We start from the raw sequence: 27436 nt of genomic DNA on the forward strand, positions 1-27436 counted from the left end.
CAGCGTGGAAACAAATGAGCAGTCTCTGCCTACAAATGTGTATTTTAGTAAAACTTAATTTTAGCCTCTAACTTCACATTTTCCCAAACAAGAACTTTCTCAGTCACTGAATGCCAAATTCCAGATGGCACATCAAGTGGAGTGTCTAAGTAGATGTTTCAAACTAAAACAATGTGTGAAAAGTGAACTCGGGTTTATTTATAAAATAAAATAATCATTTATAAAATGATTACCACCTTCTTAGGCCTCTCAGGTCCTCCACGCCTAAAGCCACGGAGGATGTGAACTAGATCCCTCCAAGTGTCATTCAACAGGTTGGAGAGCAGAGGCAGCCTAAATCCAGCCAAATGCCTGTCTGTCCGCCAGGATAGCCGAGAGGAGAGGCCCCAGGGATGGGACAAGCACTCAAAACACCACCCATGAGAGACTTAGCTTCAACATGAAAATCCCAGAAACTCAGACCTAGTCTACTAGCGACAAACCCAAACATGAATTTTCTTTTTATGTTTCAAATCTGTATTGTCCTTAAGCTGATGTTAATATGTTTGCACTTTGAATCAGGGATCACTAAGGAGAAGTCAAGATGTACCTTTAAGCTATTATTGGTTATTATATAAGAAGCAACACTTTTTAATTTTTATGATTTCTGGTAAATAAGAGTGAAGTTTAAACCCATTAGGGGAAAGTTTTATGGAAACATTTCCATAAAAGAAGTGCAATCTCAGATATGAGAGGCTAACATAAGCCAACTGCATTTAAAAAAATCAGCGTTTAGAACACTCAGAAATAGTAATACTAGTAGGGAAAAGGGGGAAATGAGAGAAAGGGGATCATGCAAGAAAATAAAACATAAACAGGAACCCTCTGAGGCCTTATCAGAAACAGGAATTCATAGCAAGGAACTTGTCTTGTAGAATAAAGTGTCTATAAACTTGGTGAGGAGTGAGATCCTGGATGCAACATAAAGCAACTGAGTCAGAATAATCATCATCATCATCATCATCATCATCATCATCATCATCATCATCATCATCATCATCAAATGTAACTACAACCCAAACCCCCAGATCTTAAAAGACTTAATCAAGATGCTACACTCCACCCCCAGATTCAGAATGAAATGTGAGTCAAACGCAGGTTAGAGCTGTAGACTTTCCAGACTGCTTGCTCTCTAAAGCCGGTACCAAGAAAATATTATTTTGCTCATTTAATAAACCTAAAAAATATGACCTGGAAAGTAGTATGTCAAAGGAAGAATTATGCTAGGCGTGTTTTCAAATGATCAGTCGAATCTCCAACTTTCTTAGCGAGTGGATCTTGAAATGATGAGCTTTGCAGCCTCCTAGTGGACTGACGCACTGAATCTACACAGTGTCTCAAAGCTGTGTAGTCTCTGCGCACTTAAAATGTCTTAGGGGTGCTCATCATCTGGAAGTGAGCAGACAGTTGTGGCACTCAAATTCAGTGGCAGAGGAAACCCAGCAGAAGGATTTAAGGGAATAATAGGGGGCAAGAGATTTCCAATCAGGTCTTCCAGGTTGTAGCTTAGTGGATGTAAAGTTTCACAGAGACGAGCTGTAAATCCATCCTTCTTCATTGCCATCTGCAAACGTGTAACCCTTACTATACACAGGCAGAGACTTTCTGTTGCTCAATTCCTGGTCCCTGCTGGAGTCATTAGCCACCTTCTAACACTCTATTGTGATGGAAGGCTGACACACAGGCTAAATTTCAAAATTCTGTGGAGTTTCCTTCATGTTTTGTTACATAGTAAGGCTTGGACTTATTTTTTTCTTAATAAGAACTATATAAAAGATTTCTATATTGGGTGATTGTAGTGGTATATATTTTGTAATTTGATAAATAAATCTTGCCCGAATACCAGAGGCAAAGCTAAAGTCACTAGAGGTCAGGCAATGGTGACACACATCTTTAATCCCAGGATTTGGGAGACAGAGTCAGATGGATCTCTGTGAGTTCAAGGCCACCCTGGGCTATACAAAATCAAAGCAGAAATAAATTGAAGTGGTGGTGGCCTACTCCTTCAATCCCCAGTACTAGGGAGTCATACGCCCTTAATCCCAGCACTAGAGGGAATATAAAATGGGAAGAGAGAGAGAGGCGTGAGCTGCTTAGTCTGCTTAGCCTGCAGTCGCCCAGCCTTGGTAGAGGTAAGACTTCTCTAGGGACTTGGCTGTTTTGCTTTTCTGGTTTGGGGGTTGAACCCCAGTATCTATCTCTGGGTTTTCATTATCCATGCTACAGGTGGTGGTGGTGCAAACCTGTACTTCTAGTGCTCAAGGATTCAAATGATTTCATATTAAGTTCTCAGACGCCCAGTTTACAGTATTTCCTGAACTCACCACGTTTGAACAGCATCCAACAGAGTCTATTTACTGTGCTACTCTGGCAGGTCTTAAAGATAAAGCTGTGAGAGTCAGCGTTACAGCGGTCATCTTCCTTTTAAATAATTTAACAACCAGCAAGGAACATCCAGTTTCTGCTGAGCCCAGGGCCTGAGTCACGTAAACCTTCTTAGGTCCACTTGTACAAGTGCAACCCAAAGTACTATAGACAAGTGGTGGGAATCAAATAAAGAGTGGGTAGGAAAACAACAGGAGATTGGTAGAGGCAATCTACAAAGTTGGAAACCAAGTCAAACAACTTCAATGTCAATTGGCTAATAAAATTACACAATGTACACTTGATTCTAATTATATTTGTCCATGTTCTGAAATATATCCATTCTAAAGTGTTAGTTACATTAAATACATGTCCAGTAATTGAACCTGAGACAGGTAAAGGTCAGGGAAAATAAAGTTTGTGCTATGGCTAGGATGTATCTAAACAGTGATGTGCATGTCTAGCAGGTGCAAGAAATTGATTCTCAACAAATAAGAACTTGGAAGTTTTATTAATGATACTATACCCAAGCTCATTTTTAAAAGATTTGTTTATTTTTATTTTATGTATATGGGTGTTTTGCCTACATGTATATCTGTGCACCACATGTGTTCAGTTTCTAAAGAGGGGCTTGGGTCCCTTGGAAGAATTACACTTACGATTGTAGTTGTCATGTGGGCACTGAGAACTGTAGAGCAGCAAGTGCTCTCAACTGCTAACTCATTTCTCCAGCCCCTTGTTCCTTGCTTTTCTGAGACAGGGTCTCATTATATAGTTTAGGAAAGCCTTGAAGTCATTTTGTAGCCCAATGCTCCAGCATTAGCCTCCCAAGTGCTGGGATAACAAGCACACACCACTATGTCCAGCCTATTTTTTTTCCCAGTTTGATGGTGACCTAATATATTCACATTAGGACATGCCAGACAAATTTGGACTGTCTTTTCAATTTTCTTGTAAATTATAAAATATTGCAAAATGGTAGTTTAAAACGCAGTCAAAATCCATGGCTGTAGCAGTCTGAGAGGCAAGCTTGCTGCTGTTCTTTAGCTAAACTGGCACGGCATCAAGCTAATGCTACTCCCAGCATTAATCAGAGGAGCCTCTCTCTGCAGTCATGCAGTCATGCAGTGACTGAAGTCTCGTGGCTGCTCAAGGTGCTGAGAATCAGTGAGTGTTGAATGCCCAGCTCTAAACAGAACATTTATGTGGCCTATGCTAAGACTCAGGAATCATAGTGGGAGGGGCTAGAAAGAATGTAAGACCTGGAAGACAGAGGGAAGGATTGGAGATTCTGTCTTCTGGGCGTGGCAGCACCTTTGCAAACAGGACCTTGAAGCTTCCGTGACTGCCTGCAACGGGTCTATTAATCAATCATGGTCAGAAAGCTGAGGAAGCGGGGCTTGCGGGGCACTATGCCTCCTTGAACTACTGAGGCTACTAATGATGAATTCTGTCATTGTCTTCAGTGTGTACCCATGAGGAAGACTCAGGCTCAATACATAGCTGCAAAGCCATTGTCACAGGAAATCGTGATGAAACTCAGTGGGTCTCAAAGGATGATAGGAGGGACACGACTGTGGGAGATTCCTGTAGCAAAGAGAGGCAATTGGTGTGCAAAGTACGTAAGAGGGGGTGAAAGGTCACAATAATCAGAATGCACTCTCTATATATGTATACTTGGTGATTTTGCACAAGAAGACTTTTTGTTTGTTTTAAAATCAGTTGGTCTGGTGAAAATCCTCTCTTTCCATAGATTAGGACTTGCCCCCTTCCTAATGAATAATTTGGGACTCAAGACTGCCCCCCTTTTCTAACCTAGGGCTCAGGCATGTAGCAGACTGCCTAACTTTCTAGTTTTCAGAGTACTGAGGCAAACCTTTGCCAGGTGCCAGCTAGGGGAGAGGCCTGGAGGCACGGGGCCTCCTGCTATGTATCACTAACCTAACACCTCACACTGAACACAGAACTCAACAATTTCTTACAGTTCCTCACCGCTGCACCACCCTGGCGGGTGACCTTGAGAGAGTCACGATCCGCCGGGGCGGATTCTAAACCTGATAAATCTAGTGAGGGAAAATAAGGAGGGAGCAGTGTGGGGAGACCCCTCTAGTATGCCTGGCCACATTTTGTCACTGAGAGCGCCTGGAGGAGGTGAAGGCGGCTGATACCCAACCTCTTCCCAAACTAAGGAACGGTAATCTCCTGATATCACATGATGACAGTTCCAGGTTGGGGTTTTTGGTTTGTCTCCACCACACACAGGATTCTCCTTACAGACTAAGATCGTCGCCCTTCTTCCACTACGTCTGGATCACAAGTCTTTAGTGACTGGTTCCTGAGGTTCACCTTCGGTTACAGATCACTCAGGTCGTCACCCAGCAGTCTTGCAGGGTCTTCGTGTCCTTCACACGTTTGGCTTTTAAAGTGAGAGAGAATTCTGGCCCCTCACAGTTTCCTCGGCGACCCTAACACTGTGTGAGTCAGGCCAGTCTCTGGCGCTTGTCGCTCAGAGCGCTGCCTGCAGAGGCTCCCACCTTGCGCCGTCCCGTCCCCTTTTCCCCCACCGGGGGACGCGCACCCCGCCCCGCGCACGCGCCGCCCGCCACGGCGTCACCTCGGCGACCAGCAGTGACGTCATCGGCGCGCCCGCCCCGAGTCCGCGCGGTTTCTGCCGGAGGGAGTCCGCCCCTTCGCGGTCATGGTGCGCTGCGGTTGCGCGTGGCTGAGAAAGGTCCGTGCCCGGGGGGTCCTGCCCCAGCGAGGGTCTGTCGCCGCTCTGCCGGGTTGTCGTTCCTCAGGTCCCTCATGTGCCCCTTGACGTGGCTAGGCCTGTTTGGGTCCGGCTTTGGGGAATTTCTAGAAAATTCCGCAAAGCACGTGGGAGGGAAATTGGGGTACCTGGCTGCAGTTTAGACGCGGTTTTACGGTGTACGTGGTGTACAGCGACTTTTGCTTTTTTTGTTTGTTTGTTTTCACTCTTGTTTAATGTAGTACTCATAACCCGTTCTTATACGTTTTTTTCTCCCTTGTTCCGCTTTTCATATCTTTCTGAAGATCTTTTCTGGAAGCCAAAAGTGTGTAATTGTTGTGCCTCCTACAGAGATTTTAGTTTTTATGTAGTGTCTGTTTTAGAATCCATTTTCATAACAATTCGCAACCAGCTGCTTCGACTTAAAAAAAAATAAATCACAATTGGCTTACTAGTAATAGCCTTTGGAAACTAGAAGACATCTTATTTAAGCCATCCCTGCTACTAACAGCCACTGTAAGATCCTTAATATATTTGATGAATCTAGAAAGTAAAGAAGTCACATGTTGAACACAGCTTTAAAAGCCCTTACCAAGAGTATTGCTATACCAGAGTGGTCAATATTCACTTTTTAAAATTCCCAGCTATTTCGGATACCTAAAAGTTTGCAGATTATCACAATATTGTAGATTATAAAAAATGTGGCTACTTAAGGAGTTACTCTGTAATTTGAAAGCCTGGGATTAATACACAGGATCTTTATAAGAAGTCGCGGATTAGCCAGGCATTGGTGGCACGTGCCTTTAATTCCAGCACTCCAGAGACAGGAGGCTGGCTCTTTGAGTTCAGTTCGAGGCCAGCCTGGGCTACAGAGTGAGTTCCAGGACAAGGTTCAAAGCTACAGAAAAACCCTGTCTCTGAAAACAAAAAACAAAACAACAAAAAAAAGTTGCCGATTTAGTGAGGGAACCAGAGACACTAAATGCAGAATAAGATTTCCAGCACAATCCAGTTTCTGAGGAAGCATGTAAAGGCAGAGTAAAAGTCAGTGAGAGCAACAGTCCAAGGATGCCTCAGATCATAAAACCATATGTGAAGCCATATTTTAGTTCTATAATTTGAGAATACATTGGCAGTCTGACACCAGGAAGTGGGTTTATGGTAGAAAAGAACAAATGATCTAAGTAGAGGAACACGAATACAGTGGCAGAGACTGAGCTGAGCATTGCTGAGAAAAGAGCAAGGGGAGGGGAAGGGGAAAGTTAGAACCAATAAACAATACTCTAGTGATAGCGTGAAGGACTTGAATACAGTTCTGTGAGTACTCTGTTATTTCATAAGCAGTAAAACCCCAAAGCCATGATTGTTTCTGTGTAGAGGAGAATACAGCCATCAGCCTCACTTAAGAAAAAAAGAAAAGAGCTCTTGTCTCACGGTAGTGGACGCATTAAGAAGAAATGATGAAACGTTGAAAGACCATTTGGGGTGAACAGTTAAGGTTGTAAGAGGACCGTGGTACTGGAAAGAGTTAGGCTTCTGGGAAAGCCACAATTACAGTCAAAAGCCATGCATTTGTTCAGTGAACAAATAAACTTTGATTATGATTTGAGGAAACAGATTTTTTATTAATATTTATTGAGCTCTACATTTTTCTCTGCTCTCCTCCCTGCTTCTCCCCTATCCTCTTAAACCCTTCCCCAAGGTCCCCATGCTTCCAATTTACTCAGAAGATCTCATCTTTTTCTACTTCCCATGTAGGTTAGATCTATGTAAGTCTCTCTTAGTGTCCTCATTGTTGTCTAAGTTCTCTGGGATTGTGGTTTGTAGGCTGGGTTTCTTTGCCTTATGCTTAAAAACCACCTATGGCCGGGCGATGGTGGCGCACGCCTTTAATCCCAGCACTTGGGAGGCAGAGGCAGGCAGATCTCTGTGAGTTCGAGACCAGCCTGGTCTACAGAGCTAGTTCCAGGACAGGCTCCAAAGCCACAGAGAAACCCTGTCTCGAAAAACAAAAACAAAACAAACAAACAAAAAAAAAAAAACCACCTATGAGTGAGTACATGTGATAATTCTCTTTCTATGTCTGGGTTACCTCACTCAATGTTTTCTAGCTCCATCATTTGCCGGCAAAATTCAAGCTGTCATTTTTTTTTTTCTACTGTGTAGTACTCGATCATGTAAATGTGCCACATTTTTCTTACCCATTCTTCCATTGAGGGGCATTTAGGTTGTTTCCAGGTTCTGGCTATGACAAAGCTGCTATGAACATAGTTGAGCACATGTCCTTGTGGCACGATTGAGCATCCTTTGGATATATACCCCAAAGTGGTATTATTGGGTCTTGAGGAAGGTCGTTTCCTAATTTTCTGAGAAATCGCCACACTGACATCCAAAGTGGTTGTACCAGCAATGCAGAAGTGTTACATTTTCCCCACAACCTCTCCAGCATAAATTGTCATCAGTGTTTTTGATCTTGGCCATTCTTACAGGTGTAAGATGGAATCTCAGAGTTGTTTTGATTTGCATTTCTCTGATGACTAAGGATGGAAACCGATTTTTTATTGTTGCTTTTATAACATTTTGTTTTGGAGGGAACATCGATTCAATGATACCCATCAAGTTACTTAAAAGAGTTTCAAATATAAATGCAATACACTCCCACCTTTGAGTTGGCTTAATCTTCTAAATACTTCCATTTTTCCTGGGGGATAGTTGCTGGTATCTACTAAGATCACCCCAGGAGAGAAGGTTTAGAATGTTAAATGGGAGAAAGGGCAGAGACCTTGAGGATAGGTGAAGCAATCACTCCTAAGAAAGGGGAATTAGAAAGGGAGGTTATCTAAGGAAAGGCTCTGCAATAAAAGCTTTGGTTCTTTCTTAAAAGAAGCCTCAGTAGGGCTGGAGAGATGGTTCAGTGGTTAAGAGCATTAACTGCTCTTCCAGAGGTTCTGAGTTCAATTCCCAGCAACCATATGGTGGCTCACAACCACCTGTAATAATATCTGGTGCCAACTTCTGTCTTCAGGGACACATGCAGGCAGACCATTGTATACATAATAAATAAATAAATCTTGAAAAAAATAATAAAAATTAAAAAAAGAAGCCTTAGTATAATGAAACCAGCACCTTTAAATTGATCAGAACCAAGTGGTGTATAATTATCCTCTCTCTCTCTCTCTCTCTCTCTCTCTCTAGTATGGAAATTTCATTGATAACCTAAGAATCTTCGCCAAGGGAGGAAGTGGTGGAATGGGTTACCCTCGTTTAGGTGGAGAAGGTGGAAGAGGTGGTGACGTCTGGGTCGTAGCCCATAAACATATGACTTTGAAACAACTTAAGAAGAAATATCCTCAGAAACGCTTTGTAGCTGGAGTAGGAGCTAACAGTCGGTAAGTGCTTGTGGAATGATCTGAGCTTCATGAAAACCCTCCTGGTAAAACAGAATACAGAACTTAACTAATAACTGAAAGTAAATTATTTTTTGTGATTCCAAACAAGACAAGTCTAACATGACTGCTTTGGTGGTTTGGACCTTTACCCACTTATTCTCCCAGTGTCCCTTTTGCATTTCCTCTCCGGGAATGGATGTTATCTGAATCCCTACCTTTCTCCAAACTTACCTTGAGCGAAACTTCCCCAGTGCCACTGCAGCTCACCACCATGAAATCTTTCCTTGATAACTCTTCCACCCAAATAGAACCAGTATTTGCTTTGAATAACTTTTCTAATGCTTCCTGTGTTTATATAAATAATAACTATATGTATGTGTATAAAATCCAGCATAAAGAAATAAGATGAAAGAACACATATTTTACAGCTCCCTCTTTTTCCTTAGCCCTTCATGCCTAAAATTTATTCAGAAAGTTGTGTCACAGTATCGAGATTAGCATTTTATCATTGCCAGTTTTTAGGCAATTGTCAGTTCTGGGTGGTTTTTTTTTTTTATTGCCATAGCCACAATGTATAACTGATATCCTGTGTAGATATTCTCTACAATAAGTGACCGTGTGATGGAGGAAGGTCATTGGTTGATTTAATAAAGAAGCTGCTTGACCTGATAGGTTAGAACGTAAGTGGGAGGAGCAGAATGCTGGGCGGAAGAGGAAGTGAGGTGAGAGACTTGACAGCTCTCCTCTCGGGGCAGACGCCTCAGAGAGACACGATGCTCCACTCATGCGGGCAGAGGCGAGAGCTCTGCTCTCTGAGGCACACACGATGAAGCTCCGACCCAGGATGGACGTAGGCTAGAATCTTCCCGGTAAGCGCACCTTGGGGTGCGACACATATGATTGGAAATGGGTTAGTCCAGGTGCGAGAGTTAGCCGAGAAAAGGGCTAGTGCTAAAGAGTCAAGCAGTGATTAAAAGAATACAGTGTCCGTGTAATTATTTCGGGGCATAAGCTAGCCAGGCGGCCAGGGTGCAGCTGGGGTTCTGAGGACGCAGCCCCGCGGCTCCAATTACTACAACCGTGTTTCTTAATTCGTAAGCTTATGTTCAATTTTTTGATAAATTCCTACAAGTGGAGTTACTGTTAGAAAATTATACCAACTTATTTTCATGTAAGATTTAAGTACTGCCAGTCATGGTCAGTTTTTTTAGAAGATTCATAATGGGTTTGTTGGGGTTTTCTACTTTGTTTGTATTGTAGCAATCATTATTTATATTTCAAATGTACCGTATAATCATTTCAGGTTGAACTGACTTTTAGTGGTTAACTTGGTAATGACTTATTTCTACACAGTATAAAATGTAAAAAAGAAGAATAATTTCTTTTTAGTATTTAACCTTTTAATAACTGTATTAGTGAGAAGGGTTTATTGCTAGTTGCCTTTGTAAGTCATTTAATTTTGTGATTCTTTTTTGTTTTGTTTTGTTTTTTATAGAGTTAGTGCACTGAAGGGCTCCAAAGGAAAAGACTGTGAAATCCCTGTGCCTGTGGGTGTTTCAGTAACTGATGAAAATGGCAGAGTTGTAGGTGGGTGTGCTGCAGCTTCTGAGCTGCTGAGAAATGAGCAGTTTCCAAAATTAGTTCAGAAAACAGTATAGTAGCTTCTTAAACTGCAGAATAAAATTTTTAACATTTATTATTTTAGCTGCTGGCTTATTAAATATTTTTTAAATGTACATAAAATATTTAAAAACTTCCTGCTAGATTGAACATGACTTTAAAGAGGTAAGGATACTTAGTTTTAAAACATATTAATCAACTCCCCTTTAGCTGCTTACAAGAATAGTTTTCTGGGGTCAGTATTTATTTGCCTTGTATCCACAGTCTGCAAACACTTTGCTTCTGAGCTCCCAGCCCCAGGGAGTTGCTTTAAAAAGTGCCTCCTTTTATAAAGACATTAAATCTTAAGTGTAGCCCATTGGATTTCTAAATTGAAATTTTTTGACATGTTTGTACAAAAACAAAACAACATATTACTGGTTTTACTTACTAATGTTTGTTGTCTTTCCTCTTAAAGGAGAACTCAATAAAGAAGAAGATAGAATTTTGGTTGCTAAAGGTGGCCTTGGTGGTAAATTACACACAAATTTCTTACCTTTGAAAGGCCAGAAGCGAATAATTCACCTTGACCTAAAAGTTATAGCTGATGTAGGCCTCGTAGGGTAAGTATCGTTTATATTCTTTTAAAACGTTCAAGCAGACCAATACTACAAAATAAATGTAAATAATAATTTGGGGCAGTAAATATTCCTAGTTTATGTAATTTGTGTGCTAGCACTGGATATGTGACCCAGGCTACCTATGGCTGGTTGGGGAGAAGTCATGAGTGAGGAAGTCAGGGAGACTTACCAGGCAGAAGTAGGAGGCCTGGCTGGGTAGAGAGGTTAGGTAGATGACAGAAGGAACCTGTGGGTGGTGGCAGCTGAGATGGGTCCTTAGGAAATGTTTTCTTAAGTGACTCTTATTTTAATTCTTTTACTTAATGCTCTTGTTTAGTACTTAATACAAAGTGGGCCCTTAAGAAAAATTTAGCAGTAAAGTCAAAAGCTTTTAAAGTGATCATGTATTTTAAACCCATATTTACTCATGTAGAAATTTATTTTAATAAAGAAATTAAAGATACAAAGATTTAAGATAGTCACCATATTGTTTAATTTTTATTTTATTTTATATGTATGGCGTTTTGCCTTCATGTATATCTCTGTACCACTTGTATGCTTGATATCCTCTGAGGCCAAAAAAAGGCATATGTGTGGTTTCTGAGAATTGAATCCAGGGCCTCTGGAAGAGCAGCTTGTGCTCTTAGCCACTGTGCCATTATTCCAGCCCCATGTTTAAACTTTCAGAAACAAGGTAAGACAATACATACAGTTTTTTACAGAGAGAAAATAAAGGAATAATTTAGTTATTAATCCTACCACTCTAAAATATCAGTTAATAGTGTGTATTTCTCCAGTTGTACACGCATTTTTATTACATTCGTGCTTGTGTATATATGTCTGAGTGTGCAATTGCCACAGCACATGTGTAAATCCTAGGAATCAAACAGAAGTCAGACTTTACCCCCTGAGCCATCGTGAAGGCCTTTTGATGACTGAAATATACATATTTTTGCAGTTGTTTATAATTGCAAAAAATTAGAAGCTATGTAAATGTCTGTCACTAGAAAGTTGGCTGGGGCCGTGCGGTGGTGGCGCACTAATCCCAGCACTCGGGAGGCAGAGGCAGGCGGATCTCTGTGAGTTCGAGACCAGCCTGGTCTACAAGAGCTAGTTCCAGGACAGGCTCCAAAGCCACAGAGAAACCCTGTCTCGAAAAACCAAAAAAAAAAAAAAAAAAAAAAAAGTTGGCTGGGTAAGCTGTATATTAACTATTGAAAAGTTGTTCTTAATGTCATGTCATGCAGTTTAAAAGAAGGTCAGTCAGTTAGGAAATATTCTTTTAAAAAAAATCCAACCTCAAGTCATACTATATTAGTCGGGATTCTCTAGAGGAATAAAGCTTATAGAATCAGGGCAAAGGAGTATATTAGAATATTAAATGATGCTGTGGACATTGCTAAAGAAAATTTCATTTTTATCTTTTTATTTTTTAATTTATTTTATTTTATTTTGAGACAATGTTACAAGGAGAGCCCCTTTGTTCTTCCCAGTCACCTGACTAGCTTAGCCCACGAAATAACCACACAGAAACTGTATTAATTAAAACACTGCTTGGCCATTAGCTCTAACTTCTTATTGGCTAACTCTTACATATTAGTTTAACCTATCTTTATTAATCTGTGTTTCACCACGTGCCAGTGGTTTACCGGAAATTCTAACCAACGTCCATCTCAGGCAGGAGATCCATTGCTTCTCTCACTCTGCCCTTCTTCCCAGCATTCAGTCCTGCCTTCTCCGCCTACCTAAGTTCTGCCCTATCAGGCCCAAAGCAGTTCTTTATTCATTAACCAATGAAAGCAACACAGGAACAGAAGAACCTCCTACACCAGTTTCTCAGTAGCTATGGAACCTGTCCTGGAACTAGTTCTGTAGACCAGGCTGGTCTCAAACTCACATAGGTGCGCTTGCCTCTGCTTCCCAAGTGCTGGGATTAAAGGCGAGTGCCATCACTGCTCGGCTGGCAGCAGATAATTCTGAACTATGGAAAGGAAACTCTAGCACAAATGACCCAGTTTTCTTAAAGATAAATTGTATGGGCTAGAGAGATGGCTCAGAGGTTAAGAGCACTGACTGCTCTTCCAGAGGTCCTGAGTTTAATTTCCAGCAACCACGTGGTGGCTCACAACCATCTATAATGAGATTTGGTGTTCTCCTATGACATGCAGGAAGAATACTGTATAAATAATAAATAAATCTTTAAAAGAAGAAAAATATAAAATAAATTGCAAAAGAGAAGCAAAAGTCTTTTTAAAAAAGAATTATTTATTATATATACAGTATTCTTGGTATTCTGTCTGCAGGTATACCTGCAGGCCAGAAGACAGTGTTAGATCTCATTACAGATGGTTGTGAGCCACCATGTGGTTGCTGGGAACTGAACTCAGGACCTTTGGAAGGGCAGGCAGTGCTCTTAACCACTGAGTCATCTCTCCAGCCCAATATAAATAAATCTTTAAAAAAAAAGAAAATATAAACAAAATAAAATAAATTGCAAAAGAGAAGGAAAACATATGAAAAAGAGATTTCAGAGATGCTCTTGCTAATTGTAATGCCAAAGCTTTATTTGAATTTGTATCCAAACAATCAGATTTTAAAAATTGGAGATCCCTGAGCTGCAACTGGCCTGAATGCCTGCTCCCTGAGGATTAGCTTTCATGGAATCAGAAAGCAGCATGCAAGCTTCCAGAGGAGGAAGATAACCCAGTTCTACCAGTTGTGATGCCTATGAACCGTATCAACCCTAAGGAAGCAATGGTGGCCTGCATACCTTGCAGGAACCAGCAGCTCTCTGATTAGACTTAAGACATTCTTAACAAGAGGGATAACATGCCTGGTTCTGGAAACTTAAGCAACTACTGTGTGCATGAAAACAGACATAAAAGGGGGCTGGAGAGATGGCTCAGTGGTTAAGAGCATTGCCTGCTCTTCCAAAGGTCCTGAGTTCAATTTCCAGCAACCACATGGTGGCTTACAACCATCTGCAATAAGGTCTGGTGCCCTCTTCTGGCCTGCAGGAATACATGTAGACAAATACTGTATACCTAACAAATAAATAAATAAATAAATAAATAAATGAAAGAAAACAGACATAAAAGTCACATTATATGGACTGAGCAAGTTATATCTAGGAGTGTGTGTATGTGTATACACAATACACACATGCATGAAATAACATAATGAAAGAAGAGGTTATGAATTTGAAGGAGAGTGGGAAGGAGTATATGGAACTCTTTGGAAGGAGAAAAAGCAAGGAATAAAAGTTTTAATTTTATTATCTCAATTTTTTTGAAAAAGTAAAAAATATTTGTTAATAGTGTATTACTATGTTTATTAATTTTTTATTTTTGTCTGTGTTTTGAAAATGTTCATAATCCAAAAAATATTAAATACTGTTGTCAGTGTTTGGCTAACGAGCTGGCTCAGCAGTTAGGAGCATCAGCAGTTCTTCCAGAGGACCCAGATTAATTCCCATCATCCATATGGCAATACACAACTGTCCGTAACACCCAGGGCTCCAGTTCCCTCTTCTGGCTTCAGCAGGCACAGGCCACACTTGTGGTCCATAGACATACAAGCCAAACACCCGTATACAGAAAGACTAATTACTTAAAAGAAAAGAGAGATAGTGAATTGCAAGGTTTTGAGCGCCAAGAACTCATTTGTAGTTGTGTGTGTATGCACATGTGTCTGTGGGGTGTGAGCATGTCCGTCCAGTGCATGTGCAGGAGTGAGGTGTCAGTCACATGCAAGCACTAGTGAGCTGCCCAGGACGGATGCTGAGTACCGAACTCGTCTTCTCTGCAGAAGCAGTGCGAACTGTTTTTAACCCTCAGCCATTCTCTCCAGCCCTGAATTATTTACTTTGTTTATGTAACTAAACAAGAAACAGGTGCTCCACTCTTGTAATTCTTAAATTCACATCTTTACTTTCTTCCTATTTTCTCAAGTGTTCTATTATTTTGGACTTTTGATCCTTTGTGGAGAAGGACTGGTAGGCCTCTCAAATGCACAGTACACATTCTACTACTGAGCTGTACTCCATATTCTAATCTTTTTTCTTTTTTGGTTTTTAGAGACAGGGTTTCTCTGTGGTTTTGGAGCCTGTCCTGGAACTAGCTCTTGTAGACCAGGCTGGTCTCGAACTCACAGAGATCCGCCTGCCTCTGCCTCCCGAGTGCTGGGATTAAAGGCGTGCACCACCACCGCCCGGCTCTCCATATTCTAATCTTAATTCAGAAATATTCAAGAAATTTACTTCTTTTGAGAGGGTGCTTTTTGAGACAGGGTTTCTGTGTGCAAGCTCCAAAGACCAGGCTGGTTGTGAACTCAGAGAGCCTCCTGCCTTCCAGGTGCTGGAATTAAAGGTATGTGCTACCACCACCGGGCAAGAAATCTATTTCTTGATGTTGTATGAGAATTCTGAGTGCATGTGAGAAAACTCCAATAAAACAAGCCAAGAGTCATGCGACCTCAGTTTCTTCAGAACACAGAACTGTTCTTGGAGTGTGTTCTTCGGATAGGAGTGAGCTGACTTGAGTTGTTATTCCTGTGTCTCTATGGAAACCCTGGTGTTGCCGCATGTGGCTTGCCCTTGTGTTGGACGCCTTACCCATGTGATGTTTCCTGTCTCTCAGAGTATATTTGAATAAAGTTGGCTATTGCATGAGACTTTAATCCATCTCACTTTTAGGCCCCACTCTCCAGGTTCACGCCACCAACTAAAGCAGTAAATACTTGAATTATTGGGAATTCAGAAATATGTAAATATTAGTAGTTCTGGTATTTGTTATAATGGACGTATGCATTATATTGTTATAACACACACATACATATAATGTGTCATTTCAGATTCCCAAATGCTGGAAAATCCTCTTTACTAACTCGGGTTTCCCATGCAACACCTGTGATTGCTGATTATGCATGTAAGTATAATTGATGTATTTTAATATATGAGGGTAAGTTTTCTTTGCATAAGAATAATAAAGCTCTGAAGTTAGCTTTAGTTTGAAAGCTTCCAGCAGTTAGGTTCCATGCTTCTCTTCTTACTCCTCCAGGCCACTATAGTTCTCACACTGGTTTCCTGACCTAGGAGGAACTTTGCTGCATTTATTTCTCTGTTTCACAGGCTCTTATTTGGTTTATGTAGTATTTTATAAGTCCTTAACTCTTGTTACACACTGATAAATACTGGGAAAACCGAGATGAACATTTTTATTAATTTTATAAGGTTTTATGTATAGGAATCATATTAGTCTAAACTGCTAGAAAACTGATAAGCAAAACCAGCAATTATGTTTATAGACTATTATAATTATACATATACTAGGGGAGAAAGGAATGTGTGCATTTGTGTGTGTGTGTCTCACTGATAAATGAAAGGGAATAAAAGTGTTCTGTTGAAGAGTGTAGGTAAGTGTAGACCTTCTTGATAGAATGTGTTTTGCTGAGATATGAATAATAATTTGATTAATCAGTGCCTTAGAGGTAAAGGGCCTTTAGGTTGTGAGAACAGCCTGGACACGGCTTAGTAGTTACAAGGAAGTTTGTCTAGAGAAAATGGAGTAAGAGACAGAGAAATGAGATTAAAATCAGATGAAATTGCATAGACTGTGTGGGTTATCTTTTACCTCATTAAGATATTTGGAAGACTTCATGCAAAGAATAAAATAAAATAGAACTTTCTGAAAGTTCTCTTAGCCTATAATACAGGAATTGATTGGCACAAAGAATTAATGAATCTCCTTAGTATGATAGTGCAGTAGATTGATGAGATACAATGAAGAAGTAGGTTAATGGTATTAAGTAAATCTAATAGAATATTTGCCATTGTTAAAGAAAAAAGCGCAAATGGCATTAATCTGGAAAATAATATTAAACCATTCAAAACTTAGAACCTGATGAAGTAGTTACTTTTGAGCTAACTGCTATTAGTTACATGATCAGTGTTTGTTATAACATGAGACCCCTCAGAAGAAGAATGGGGTATTCTGGTTTGCTCTCTCTTGCTGTGATCAACACCATGGGCAAATCACCTTGGGAAGGAAAGGGTTTATTTGACTTACAGGTAATAACCCATCACCCAGGGAAGCCACTGCAGACCTCAGGGCAGGAGCTTGAAGCAGAGACCACAGAGGAGTGCTGCTTACTGGCTTGCTGCTCTGATTTTCTCAGCTGCTGTTCTTATATAACCCAGGACCACCTGTTCAGGGGTGGCACTGCCTGCAGGAGACTAGGCCTTTCTCCATCAATTAGCAAGTTAAATATTATATCTAAAGATCTGTGTTTATATACAATCTTAAATATATATAATACATGTGATATATATGTCTGTGTATTTCACATATATTTATGACATATATAGACATGCTTACAGGCCAATAACTCTTCAGTTGAGGTTCCTCTTCCCCAGGTTTGTCAGTGCAGGCCAGATTAGCCATGACAGAAGGAAGGACAAAAAAATCCCAGGAGAGAGCTAGTACAAAGTGGTAAGGCATAAGAACAACTCAGATGAGAATAGACTAGAGAAATTTTTACTCGGCCTTGTGAGGTACTTTAGTGGGTAAAGGTACTTGCCGTTAAAACCTGAATTTTCTTTACCGTGGGTGAAGGAGAGAACTGAGATCTGGAGGTTATTCTGACCCCCACATGCATACCTGTCCATGCACAAGCCCCTCCCCAAGTAAGGAAATGCATACATAAAGGTAATGCAATTTTAAGGAGAAAAGAAAGAAAATCTTTACTGCAGAATCAGTGGTGCTGATCAGAACCTAAATTCTGAGCCCCTAAACATTCTCAAGCTGTCCCTGGCCATGGAACAGGAGGACTTCAGGCCAGAGAACAGAAGTCTCTGTCTTTTTAAAATACAGTGTGAGTGATAGAGATAACTGTAGCTTCCATTTCAGCAAATTAAAGTGGGATTAAATATTCAGAAGGAAGATACTGTTCATTCTATACAATGTTGACATTATTCTAGAGAATTCGTCTTTTATTCTTTCCCTAATTTGCTGTCCTTTTGCCTTTCAGTTACAACACTAAAGCCTGAACTTGGAAAGATTATATACAATGATTTCAAACAGGTTGGTATTTTTAAAGTAAAACACACACACACACACATCTTTAGAAGTTGTAGGGGTGTTTTGGTAGTAGGAGTTTTAAAAATATCCACTATTGCTGGGTGGTGGTAGCACATGCTTTTAATCCCAGCACTCGGGAGGCAGAGGCAAGTGAATCTCTGTGAATTTGGGGCCAGCCTGGTCTACAAGAGCGAGTTCCAGGACAGGCTCCAAAGCTATAGAGAAACCCTGTCTCGAAAAACAAATCAAAAACAAAACAAAATATTGACTATTGTTATTTATGTGTGTGTGGTTAGATGGATATCAGTTACTAGAGGTGGCATTACAGGCAGTTGTGAGTTGCTTGATTTGGGTGCTGGGAACTGAACTTAGATCTTCTGCAAGAACAGTATGTGTTCTTAGCCATTGAGCCATCTCTCCAGACGTAGGACTTTTATATTTACATGTATTTATGGTCTTGGAGGAAAAAGCAACATTTTTGTTAATGTTGTTTATGGTAAGTATAAGTATGGATTCTGTTCAGCATTAGTATAGTAAAGTAAGAATTTAATTCCTGTTCTTGGAAGTGTTGTGCTTATTCATCCCTATGGAATTACGTCTTCCTAGTCTGTCTCCTGTCAGTATATACCCGTATTTCCCCAGTGAACTGTTAATCTCCAGTTCCTGAAAGCACTTCCAATTGAAACTATGGTGCTTCTGTGGAAACTGATTCCAGCTTTCTGGTTCTGGGGAAGTGGCTGCTTTGAGGTTTGCTTTACATTCTTCATAAAGGAAGAACTATGCCCTAGAGTTTCCTTCTCTATACAGAGAAGCCTGCATGTAGGTGTTTCTAGCAGCTTTATTCATAATTACTAGAACTTGGAGCAATCAAGAATCTCAGTGTTGCAAGGAAGAGGGCCTCTTGTTTGTCCTGGCCACCAAGCTAGCTTAGCCCCAAAATAACCACACAGAAACTATGTTCGTTAAATCATTGCTTGGCCTATTACCTCTAACATCTTATTGGCTAACTCTTACACCTTGATTTAGCCCATTTCTATTAATCTATTAATATCAATTAATTAATATCTATTAATCTAAGCAGTGGCTTACCAGGAAAGATTTGATATGTCTGATTTTGGCGGCTTCTCCACCTTTTTTTCTCCCAGCATTTAGTTCTGTCTTCCCCGCCTACCTAATTTCTGCCCTATCAAAAGCCCAAAGCAGTTTCTTTATTAACCAATGAAAACAACACAAAGACAGAAGGACCTCCTACACCATTTCCCCTTTTCTGTTTAGTTGGGGTTTTTTTGTTTGTTTGTTGTTGTTTTTTTGCTTTTCATGACAGGATTTCTCTTTAGCTTTGGAGCCTGTCCTGGAAACTAGCTCTTGTAGACCAGGATGGCCTCAAACTCACAGACATCCTTCTGCCTCTGCCTCCCAAGTGCTGGGATTAAAGGCGTGTGCCACCACTGCCCACCCCTTTTCTGTTTAGACAAAAAGGAAGGCTTTAACATAGTAAAATTTCATATAACAGGTATCAAGCAAGAATTACAGTTACAATATTTTTATTTACTTTATTTTTTATCATAACTAAGGAAAATTATAACTATAAATTTTTCAACTCCATCAAAGACTCCAGAAGGATAAACTATTACCTAAGTACATAGGAAGTGCATTGTAAGCAACTTCCAAAACTCTAGAATTGACAGAGACATCTTGCTGCCTGAACAGTCACCCAAAGTTCTGTACCATTGGGGCATCCATCTTTAGCCTACAGGCCCATAGTATTATGAAGCAGGAAACCCCAAAGGATCATCTCACCTTTGGACAAGTTGAGCAGTCATTTCTCTGTGGGTCCTGCATGTCCAGTTCAGCAGTTCAGGCAAGAGCAGTTTCTTGCACAAATGGCTAACCAACTCCATAAGGAGACTCTTCAATGCCCATCTTTCTCTTGAAGTAGAGCAGATGTGTTTTACTGTTATGAAAAATCTTAAATTTTTAAACATTTTAAATGCCATATTTTGAAGGTCTCTGAAAGATTTGAAGAATACCTATCTAACTGAAATATACCTCTATATATCTAGAAAATATAACATGACTACAAACTTGACTATTATAGATGACTATTTATTAACCTATATTTTTAAATTATACATTACATTTTTTAAATGAGCTACACAAACACAATACCTTAATCAAGAGCAGAAATATACATATCTCCGACAAGCTACATGGCTTCTTCCTGATTTTACCTTCATTCTTATGTTGATATAGTCGAATACGTTGGAGTGCCAATTGTGCAATGTGAGGGCCTGCTGGTTTGTCCCTGCCACCCGGCTAGCTTACACCTGAAATAACCAAAACTGTATTAATTAAATCACTGCTTGGCCCATTAGCCCTAAATTCTTATTGGCTAAGTCTTACATATTAGCTTAACCCCTTTCTATTAATCTGTTTATCACCACAAGGTGGTGGCCTACCAGCAAAGTCTCAGCACCTCTATCTCTGGTGATGGGTCTATGGCAATTTTTTGACTCTGCTTTTTTCCTCTCAGCATTTTGTTTAATTTTTCCTGCCTACCTAAGTTCTGCCCTATCAAGGGCCCAAAGCAGTTTCTTTATTAACCAATGAAAGCAACACAAAGACAGAAGGACCTCCTACACCATCTCAGTATGGTTACGGATAAACTGTTACATCTGGAGAATGAAATAGTCAGTTCTAAAAATTAATAGATTATGAAGCCATGAAAAGTTATGGAAGATCTTGAGTTCATATTGCTCAGTGAAAGAAACCAAAAGATACATTAAAACATATGCACACATTAATTAATTATTTGAGTTATTTGTGAAAAGAAAATTACAAACTTACCTTATTAATAACTGCTATAGTAATAAATATTAAGCTAATCTCCCAATATCTATAAATTGGTAGACTCATGAGTTAAAACAGGATTTGGATATCTGATGAAACCTTTTAACATGTTTATTTCAAAGGTACCATAGAGTGCTTAACTGGAAACTATGAAATATGAAAATTTGGGAATAATTGAACTTGTTTCTTTCTCATCTATTTTTCTTTTTCAACAAATCATTACTTTTATGTTAGATTTCAGTAGCCGACCTCCCAGGTCTGATAGAAGGAGCACATATGAACAAAGGAATGGGCCACAAGTTCCTCAAGCATTTAGAGCGAACCAGACAACTGCTCTTTGTTGTAAGTCATACATTCCAATGATGTTTACATGAGTTAGCTTGGTTTCCCTGGAAACACTTTGTAGTAAAATTAAAGATAACGTGACACAAACCCCACTTTCATCATTGCTGGTCTGTTGTTCATCCTGTAGACACAAACCCCACTTTCATCATTGCTGGTCTGTTGTTCATCCTGTAGACACAAACCCCACTTTCATCATTGCTGGTCTTTTGTCCATCCTGTAGACACAAACCCCACTTTCATCATTGCTGGTCTGTTGTTCATCCTGTAGAGGCGTCAAAGGCTTTTACAACCTGGTGGCATCAGAGCCATCTTAGACGTGTGATCATACTCTATAAGTTCACAAAGTGATAAGATCATTGGGCATGTTTTCAGAATGTAGCTCTGGTATATTAGGTACATGACTGTACTAATAAATATCACTCCAGTAAGTCTGTGTCAACGGGGACAAGTCAGTAGATCATTGTTTATAGTGTGGGGGTGGAAATGCTGTTGCTACTGTATTGTGTGTACATTTGGCCATACTTAGCAAGACTTGATTCCTGGAGATTTTGGCATGCTCTTCTATAGTATCTCTTATATTCTTAATTGGTGATGCTTAAGTTATGGATGAGATTGCTTATAATAATATCAATTATCTGTACTAGTTTTTCACCAATGACTCATTTAATAGTGATGCTTATAGCTATCATAATAACTCAATTTCTGTTCTTGGACTTCATGACTAAGTTGCCAGTAAAATGTAGATTGAGAAATGATTCAGAGAGAAGACATTGCTAAACATAGAACTGAGCAACTGTTTTATGTTCTGGGTTCTCTCTTCTCTTCAGGTTGATATTTCGGGATTTCAGCTCTCTTCTGTAACTCCGTACAGAACTGCCTTTGAAACAATAATACTTCTTACAAAAGTAAGTTTTTTGGTTTACTGTGTTCTGGAGCTAGTTCTCCTTTTATGTGAGTCACACAGTAATCAGAATAATCACCTTTTTAAAGATTTTATCCAGTTAAAGAATCAAAGTTGCTGTTTCCAGTTCTTCAGTATTCCCGTTTCTCATTATTATGTGGGTACTGCCCTCTCGTGCCCCATGTCCCTCCTCAGGTGACCTCGCTTCTGCCCTGGCGTCTGTCTTCTTGAAGCATTCCCCATTAAAATACTCTGCTCACTCTTTTCTCCTTTTGTGGAGGTACTGATGGTCAAGCCATGAACGTTGCACAAGCATTCCACCGTTAAGCTATAATCCCAGCACTTGTCTTACCATTTAAGCAAGGTTACTGAGAGTTATTTGTGATCTTACCCACTGCCATTATTTCCCATTGCCTACTATTAATGTAGCCTTGACTGCCAAATCTGTAACCGATGGCCAGCTCTTTGCTCCTGCTTTAGACTGGGTATTTACTAGGCATCTGTGACTGAGTGACGTGTGAACCATTCACAGTCAGAAGCAAAACAACCCAATCTGTTTTGTTTTCATTCTTTAGCGACCCCCACAGCTTTTGAGATTTACTAAGTACATAATGCCTTTTCTGAGAATGCAACAATACTGAATTGTTTTTTTTGTTTTTTTTTTTTTGTTTTTTTTTTTTGGCCTATGAATCTTTTCTCTGTTGAGTCTAGTTACTCTCATTTGGCTCTAGACACAAAATCAGCTGCTTCTGAGAAGTTGTGTGAGCTAGCATCTTATTCACATGGTTTAGTAAAAAGCATTTTCTGAATTTCCTTTGTTGGTTTTATAGTTGTTGGGATTTATTGCCCTGTGGTGATGTGTATAAGCCCTAGATTTTCCAGGTCATTAAAGAAATATCGCGATAGTATTCATTTATATACATAGTAATAAAAAATTACTTGGTTTTTCTTTTTATTTAAAGGAGTTGGAGTTATACAAAGAGGAACTGCAGACAAAACCTGCACTCTTGGCAGTTAATAAGATGGACTTGCCCGATGCCCAGGTTAAGCTTGACGAACTGATGAAGCAGCTCCAGAACCCCGCAGGTAAAGCGTCATTCACTTCTCTGTTCCTCGGTACAGAGGAACATCACAGAATGTTGGGACTTTTTTGGTGAAGGGGTTAAGGTTTTGAGACAGGGTTTCCTGTAACCCAGTCTGGCTTCAAATTTGCCACCTTGAATTCCTACCTCCCAGGTGCTGGGGTTATAGGTATGTAATATCCTGACCAATGATAGCAAAAATCGGTGGGAAAGAAAATCAGTAGATGGGGCTGGAGAGATGTCTCAGAGGTTAGAAGTACTGACTGTTCTTCCAAAGATTCTGAGTTCAATTCCCAGCAACCACATGGTGGCTCACAGCCATCTGTAATGAGGTCTGGTGCCCTCTTCTGGCCTGCAGGCATACATGTAGACAGAATACTGTATACTTAATAAATGAATATTTAAAAATTGAACTTTAAAAAAAAAGAGAAAATCAGTAGTTTCTACTCTGAGAAACTATATTTGAACTCATAATGTATAAGCACTGAAGTAGCATTGACCTGTCATTATCAGGCCTCAAAATGGATGGTGCAGTTAAGTTTGAGAAAGAAAAGAAAGATTCTTTGATCCAAAAAGGTTAAGTTTTATAAAGAATTACAATTTATGTGGACCTTTAAAGGGTATGGGAGGGGCCCCAGAGATGTCACAGCCATTGAGAGCACAGGCTGTGATGAAGGACCAGAGTTTGGTTTTCAGCATCCATTTCAGGGCCTCGTAGCTACCTGAACTCCACCCTCCGGCGGGTTTGCTGGCTCTTGTGCTCACACACACATCTGTACACCCAGACATTCATTATTAAAGATAAAATAAATCGTTTTGGTTGGTTCTTGAGTCTGTTTGTTTTTATTTTTTCTTATTTTTAGACAGGGTTCTATAATGTATGCCTGGTGGCCTAACAATCACTGTATGGACCAGGTTGGCTTTAAACTCAGAGATCCACCTGCTTCTGCCTCCTCAGTGCTGAGATTAAAACTGTGTACCATCATAACCAGCTAAAAATAAAATAAAACTTTAAGAAAAAGAAGACAAAACCAAAACAGAGGAAATGTGGGTAAAAGGGGTGATGGAGGAGGATCATCTGTTTATGTGTTACTCTCATTGGTTAATTAATAAAGAAAACTGCTTGGCCTGATAGGTCAGAACATAGGTAGGTAGGGAAGACAGAACAGAATGCTGGGAGGAAGAAGGCAGTGAGGCAGACACTATAGCTCTCCTCTCCAAGATGGACACAGGGTAAGATCCTTCCCAGTAAGCCACTACCTCGTGGTGCTACACAGATTATTAGAAATGGGTTAATCAAGATGTGAGAGTTAGCCAATAAGAGGCTGAACTAATGGGCCAGGCAGTGTTTAAAAGAATACAGTTTCCATGTAATTATTTCAGGTAAAGCTAGCCGGGTGGCAGGAAGCACCCGCCACTCCTATCATTACAAAGGGGGAAAAGTCAACAGTTAACCATGAAGCATGAGCAGGTTTTATCAACTCCACAATTTGTCTCGCCAGTACACACTGCACTTTAACAAACCCAGTAGGGTTTTACTTGTTTTTAAGATTTTATATATGTCTGGGTGGGTGTTTTTTCTGTGTGTCTGTCTATGTACTATGTGCATGCCCAGTAACTGAAGAATGTCAGTTTTTAGAAAAGAACATCTAGTCCTGTGTTTATGTGACACAGAAAATACATCCTCTGACTAAAAGGATTTGTCTGAAATTTCTTAAATGAAAATATTTCCACTATATAAAGAAACTCAGGGGTCTGTCTTAGTCACTGTTCTGTTGCTGTGAAGAGACACTGTGACCAAAAACGAAGGAAAGCATTTAACAGGGGACTTAGTCCATTGTCATCATGGGGCGGGGAGCATGAGCCTGGAGCAGTATCTGAGAGCTGCATCCTGGGCCACAGGCAGAAAGACAAACAGAGATAAGAGACTTTTTGAGATGCCAAGCCCACGTACTTTCTCCAACAAGGCCACACCTCCTCATCCTTCTAATCCTAGCAAAGAGTTCCACTTGTCCTGACTGAAGATTCTAATGTGTGCGCGTGCAGGGGCCGTTCTGATTCAGACACCAGAGACTCTCCACAGTGTGGAGAACTGGCTGTGGTAAACACTGTTATCCTGTAGCGATGATGGTCTTAGCTTCTGGGTCTAGAAGAAGGCTCATATGCACATAGGAGCAGTGGCGCAGATGACAAGTGGCCTCCGCTTTTGGTCTAGGAGAAGGTCATGCACATAGGAGCAGTGGCGCAGATGACAAGTGGCCTCCGCTTTTGGTCTAGGAGAAGGTCATGCACATAGGAGCAGTGGCGCAGATGACAAGTGGCCTCCTCTTTTGGTCTAGGAGAAGGTCATGCACATAGGAGCAGTGGCGCAGATGACAAGTGGCCTCCACTTTTGAAGAATGCTGATTTGTCTCCTTTCTGTTCCAGGACTGATAATTGAGGAAAACAGACTTTAATATACTAGGATGAGCAGACAGCACCAAGGTCATTTTTCTTCTCTTGAAAATGGTTCCCCACATGGTGTACGCATTAGAACTGTCCCTGAGACAGTACATTAGTCCTGGGACATACATACTCCCTAGTAGTGTTCATTCCCTAATGGCATTTGCTTTTGTAGGTCAGTAGTTCTGTTTCTTGTGTTGACCTTGCAAGAGGCAGTGCTAGAAATGAGGTAGTCAGGAGTCTATAGGTACTCTGGGCCACCATAGTTCTCAAGCTTGTCTCCCTGGACTTTCTGCATGATGACTTTAGTCTGCCCATGTTAGTTTAGATGATGCTTGACCCATCCAGTCAGTTCACTGTTCCCCTTCACCTCACACCCCACTGCCAGGGTGTTAGGGAGAAGATAGTCATGCAGCTTTGGTAGCCCTCGGTGATTGATTGGATTCAGATAAAGTGATCTGCCCTTCTTTTTGGACCCCATTCTCTATGGTGGGATACCTTGCTCAGCCTTGATAGGGGGCAAGGGAGGGGTTTGGTCCTGCCTCAACTTTGTATGCCAGACTTAGTTGACTCTCCAAGGGAGGCCTTACCTCCTCTGAGGAGTGGATGGTATATAGGAAGGAAGGAAGTGGGAGTGGGGGAGAAGGGGAGGGAGGGGAACTGGGGCTAGTATGTAAAATTTTTTAAAAAATTTAAATAAAAAAAATCTACTGTTGAACTGTTTGATCTCCTGCTGCCGTTTTAAATGTCGATGCTGTGCCTGGGGGACGTTAAAGCAAGCCAGAATGTTCCAAATGATGTCACTGTTTTTATGGGAACTAAGTGTTGTCATGGTTTATCTAATACTTGTTCTTTATTTGGCTTAAAATAAATTTCTCCAATAGTAATTAACCAAGTCCTTACTCTATGCTAAGAACCACCATTATCAGTACTAACACAAAGATCCCAAGAGCCAGTGAGACAGGGCAGAGCAGGGGAGGAGTTCCTGGTGCTAAGTTGTCAGTTTCTTGCTTCTCAGATCAAACATCTGCGTAATTTTTACTTAATTTTTTTAAAAAGGTTGTGAAAACCACCTATTCTTTGTTTCAGATTTTCTGCATTTATTTGAAAAAAGCATGCTTCCAGAGAAGGCTGTGGAGTTCCAACATATCGTCCCCATCTCCACGGTTACTGGGGAAGGGATTGAGGAGCTGAAGAGCTGTGTCAGGAAGTCGCTGGACCAGCAGGACAGCAAAGACAGCGATGCACATCATCGGAAGCAGTTGCTTCGTTTGCAGGTTTCCAGTGGAGCATCTTAGAGGGAGCATGCCAGAGCGTGCTGTCCACTTCCGGAGAGGGCAGCGTTTAAACCTAGTGCAAGGTGTTGGTTCTAACGAAGAAGGAAATCATGTTATTTAAAACACAGATGAGGGCTGGAGAGATGGCTCAGTGGTTAAGAGCTCTTCCAGAGGTCATAAGTTCAATTCCCAGCACCCACATGGTTGCTCACAACCATCTGTAATGAGATCTGGCGCCCTCTTCTGGCATGTGGGCGTATATGGAGGCAGAATGTTGTATACATAATAAATAGATAAATCTTTAAAAAAAACACCAAAAAACACAGATGAGCCTGGAATGCACTATGTTCCAAGAAACAAGACAAATGTCACATGATCTCACTTACATGTGGAATCTTAAAGAAAAAAAACTGGACAGGTGGAAATCCTGAGAAGTGATGATCATTAGGACAGGGAGATAAAGGTTAAGAGGTGTTGCTCAAAAGATACGAAGCTTCAGTTGAGCTCTGCAGATCTGTTGTGTAGCTGGTTGTTTATGGTTAGAACAATGTATCATATTTTGAAAATTTGTAACAAAGTAGGTTTTGCCGGGAAGTGGTGGCGCAAGCGCCTTTAATCCCAGCAGTCGGGAGGCAGAGGCAGGCAGATCTCTGTGAGTTCGAGACCAGCCTGGTCTACAAGAGCTAGTTCCAGGACAGGAACC

At 40.6% G+C, this 27436-nt stretch overlaps 1 protein-coding gene across 1 annotated transcript; it reads left to right on the forward strand.

Moving 5' to 3' along the window:
* Positions 1–5039: 5039 nt before the first annotated feature.
* Positions 5040–27336, forward strand: Gtpbp10 (GTP binding protein 10). The gene is made up of 10 exons (XM_005358303.3): positions 5040–5134; positions 8348–8541; positions 10037–10128; positions 10619–10763; positions 15612–15685; positions 17787–17839; positions 20921–21028; positions 21859–21936; positions 22895–23018; positions 26546–27336. The coding sequence occupies exons 1-10, from the start codon at positions 5102–5104 to the stop codon at positions 26752–26754; spliced, it is 1110 nt and encodes a 369-aa protein (XP_005358360.1). The 5' UTR covers positions 5040–5101; the 3' UTR covers positions 26755–27336.
* The last annotated feature ends 100 nt before the right edge of the window (positions 27337–27436 follow it).

This window comes from Microtus ochrogaster, chromosome 26, assembly GCF_000317375.1.
Source record: "Microtus ochrogaster isolate Prairie Vole_2 chromosome 26, MicOch1.0, whole genome shotgun sequence".
NCBI lineage: Eukaryota > Metazoa > Chordata > Mammalia > Rodentia > Cricetidae > Microtus > Microtus ochrogaster.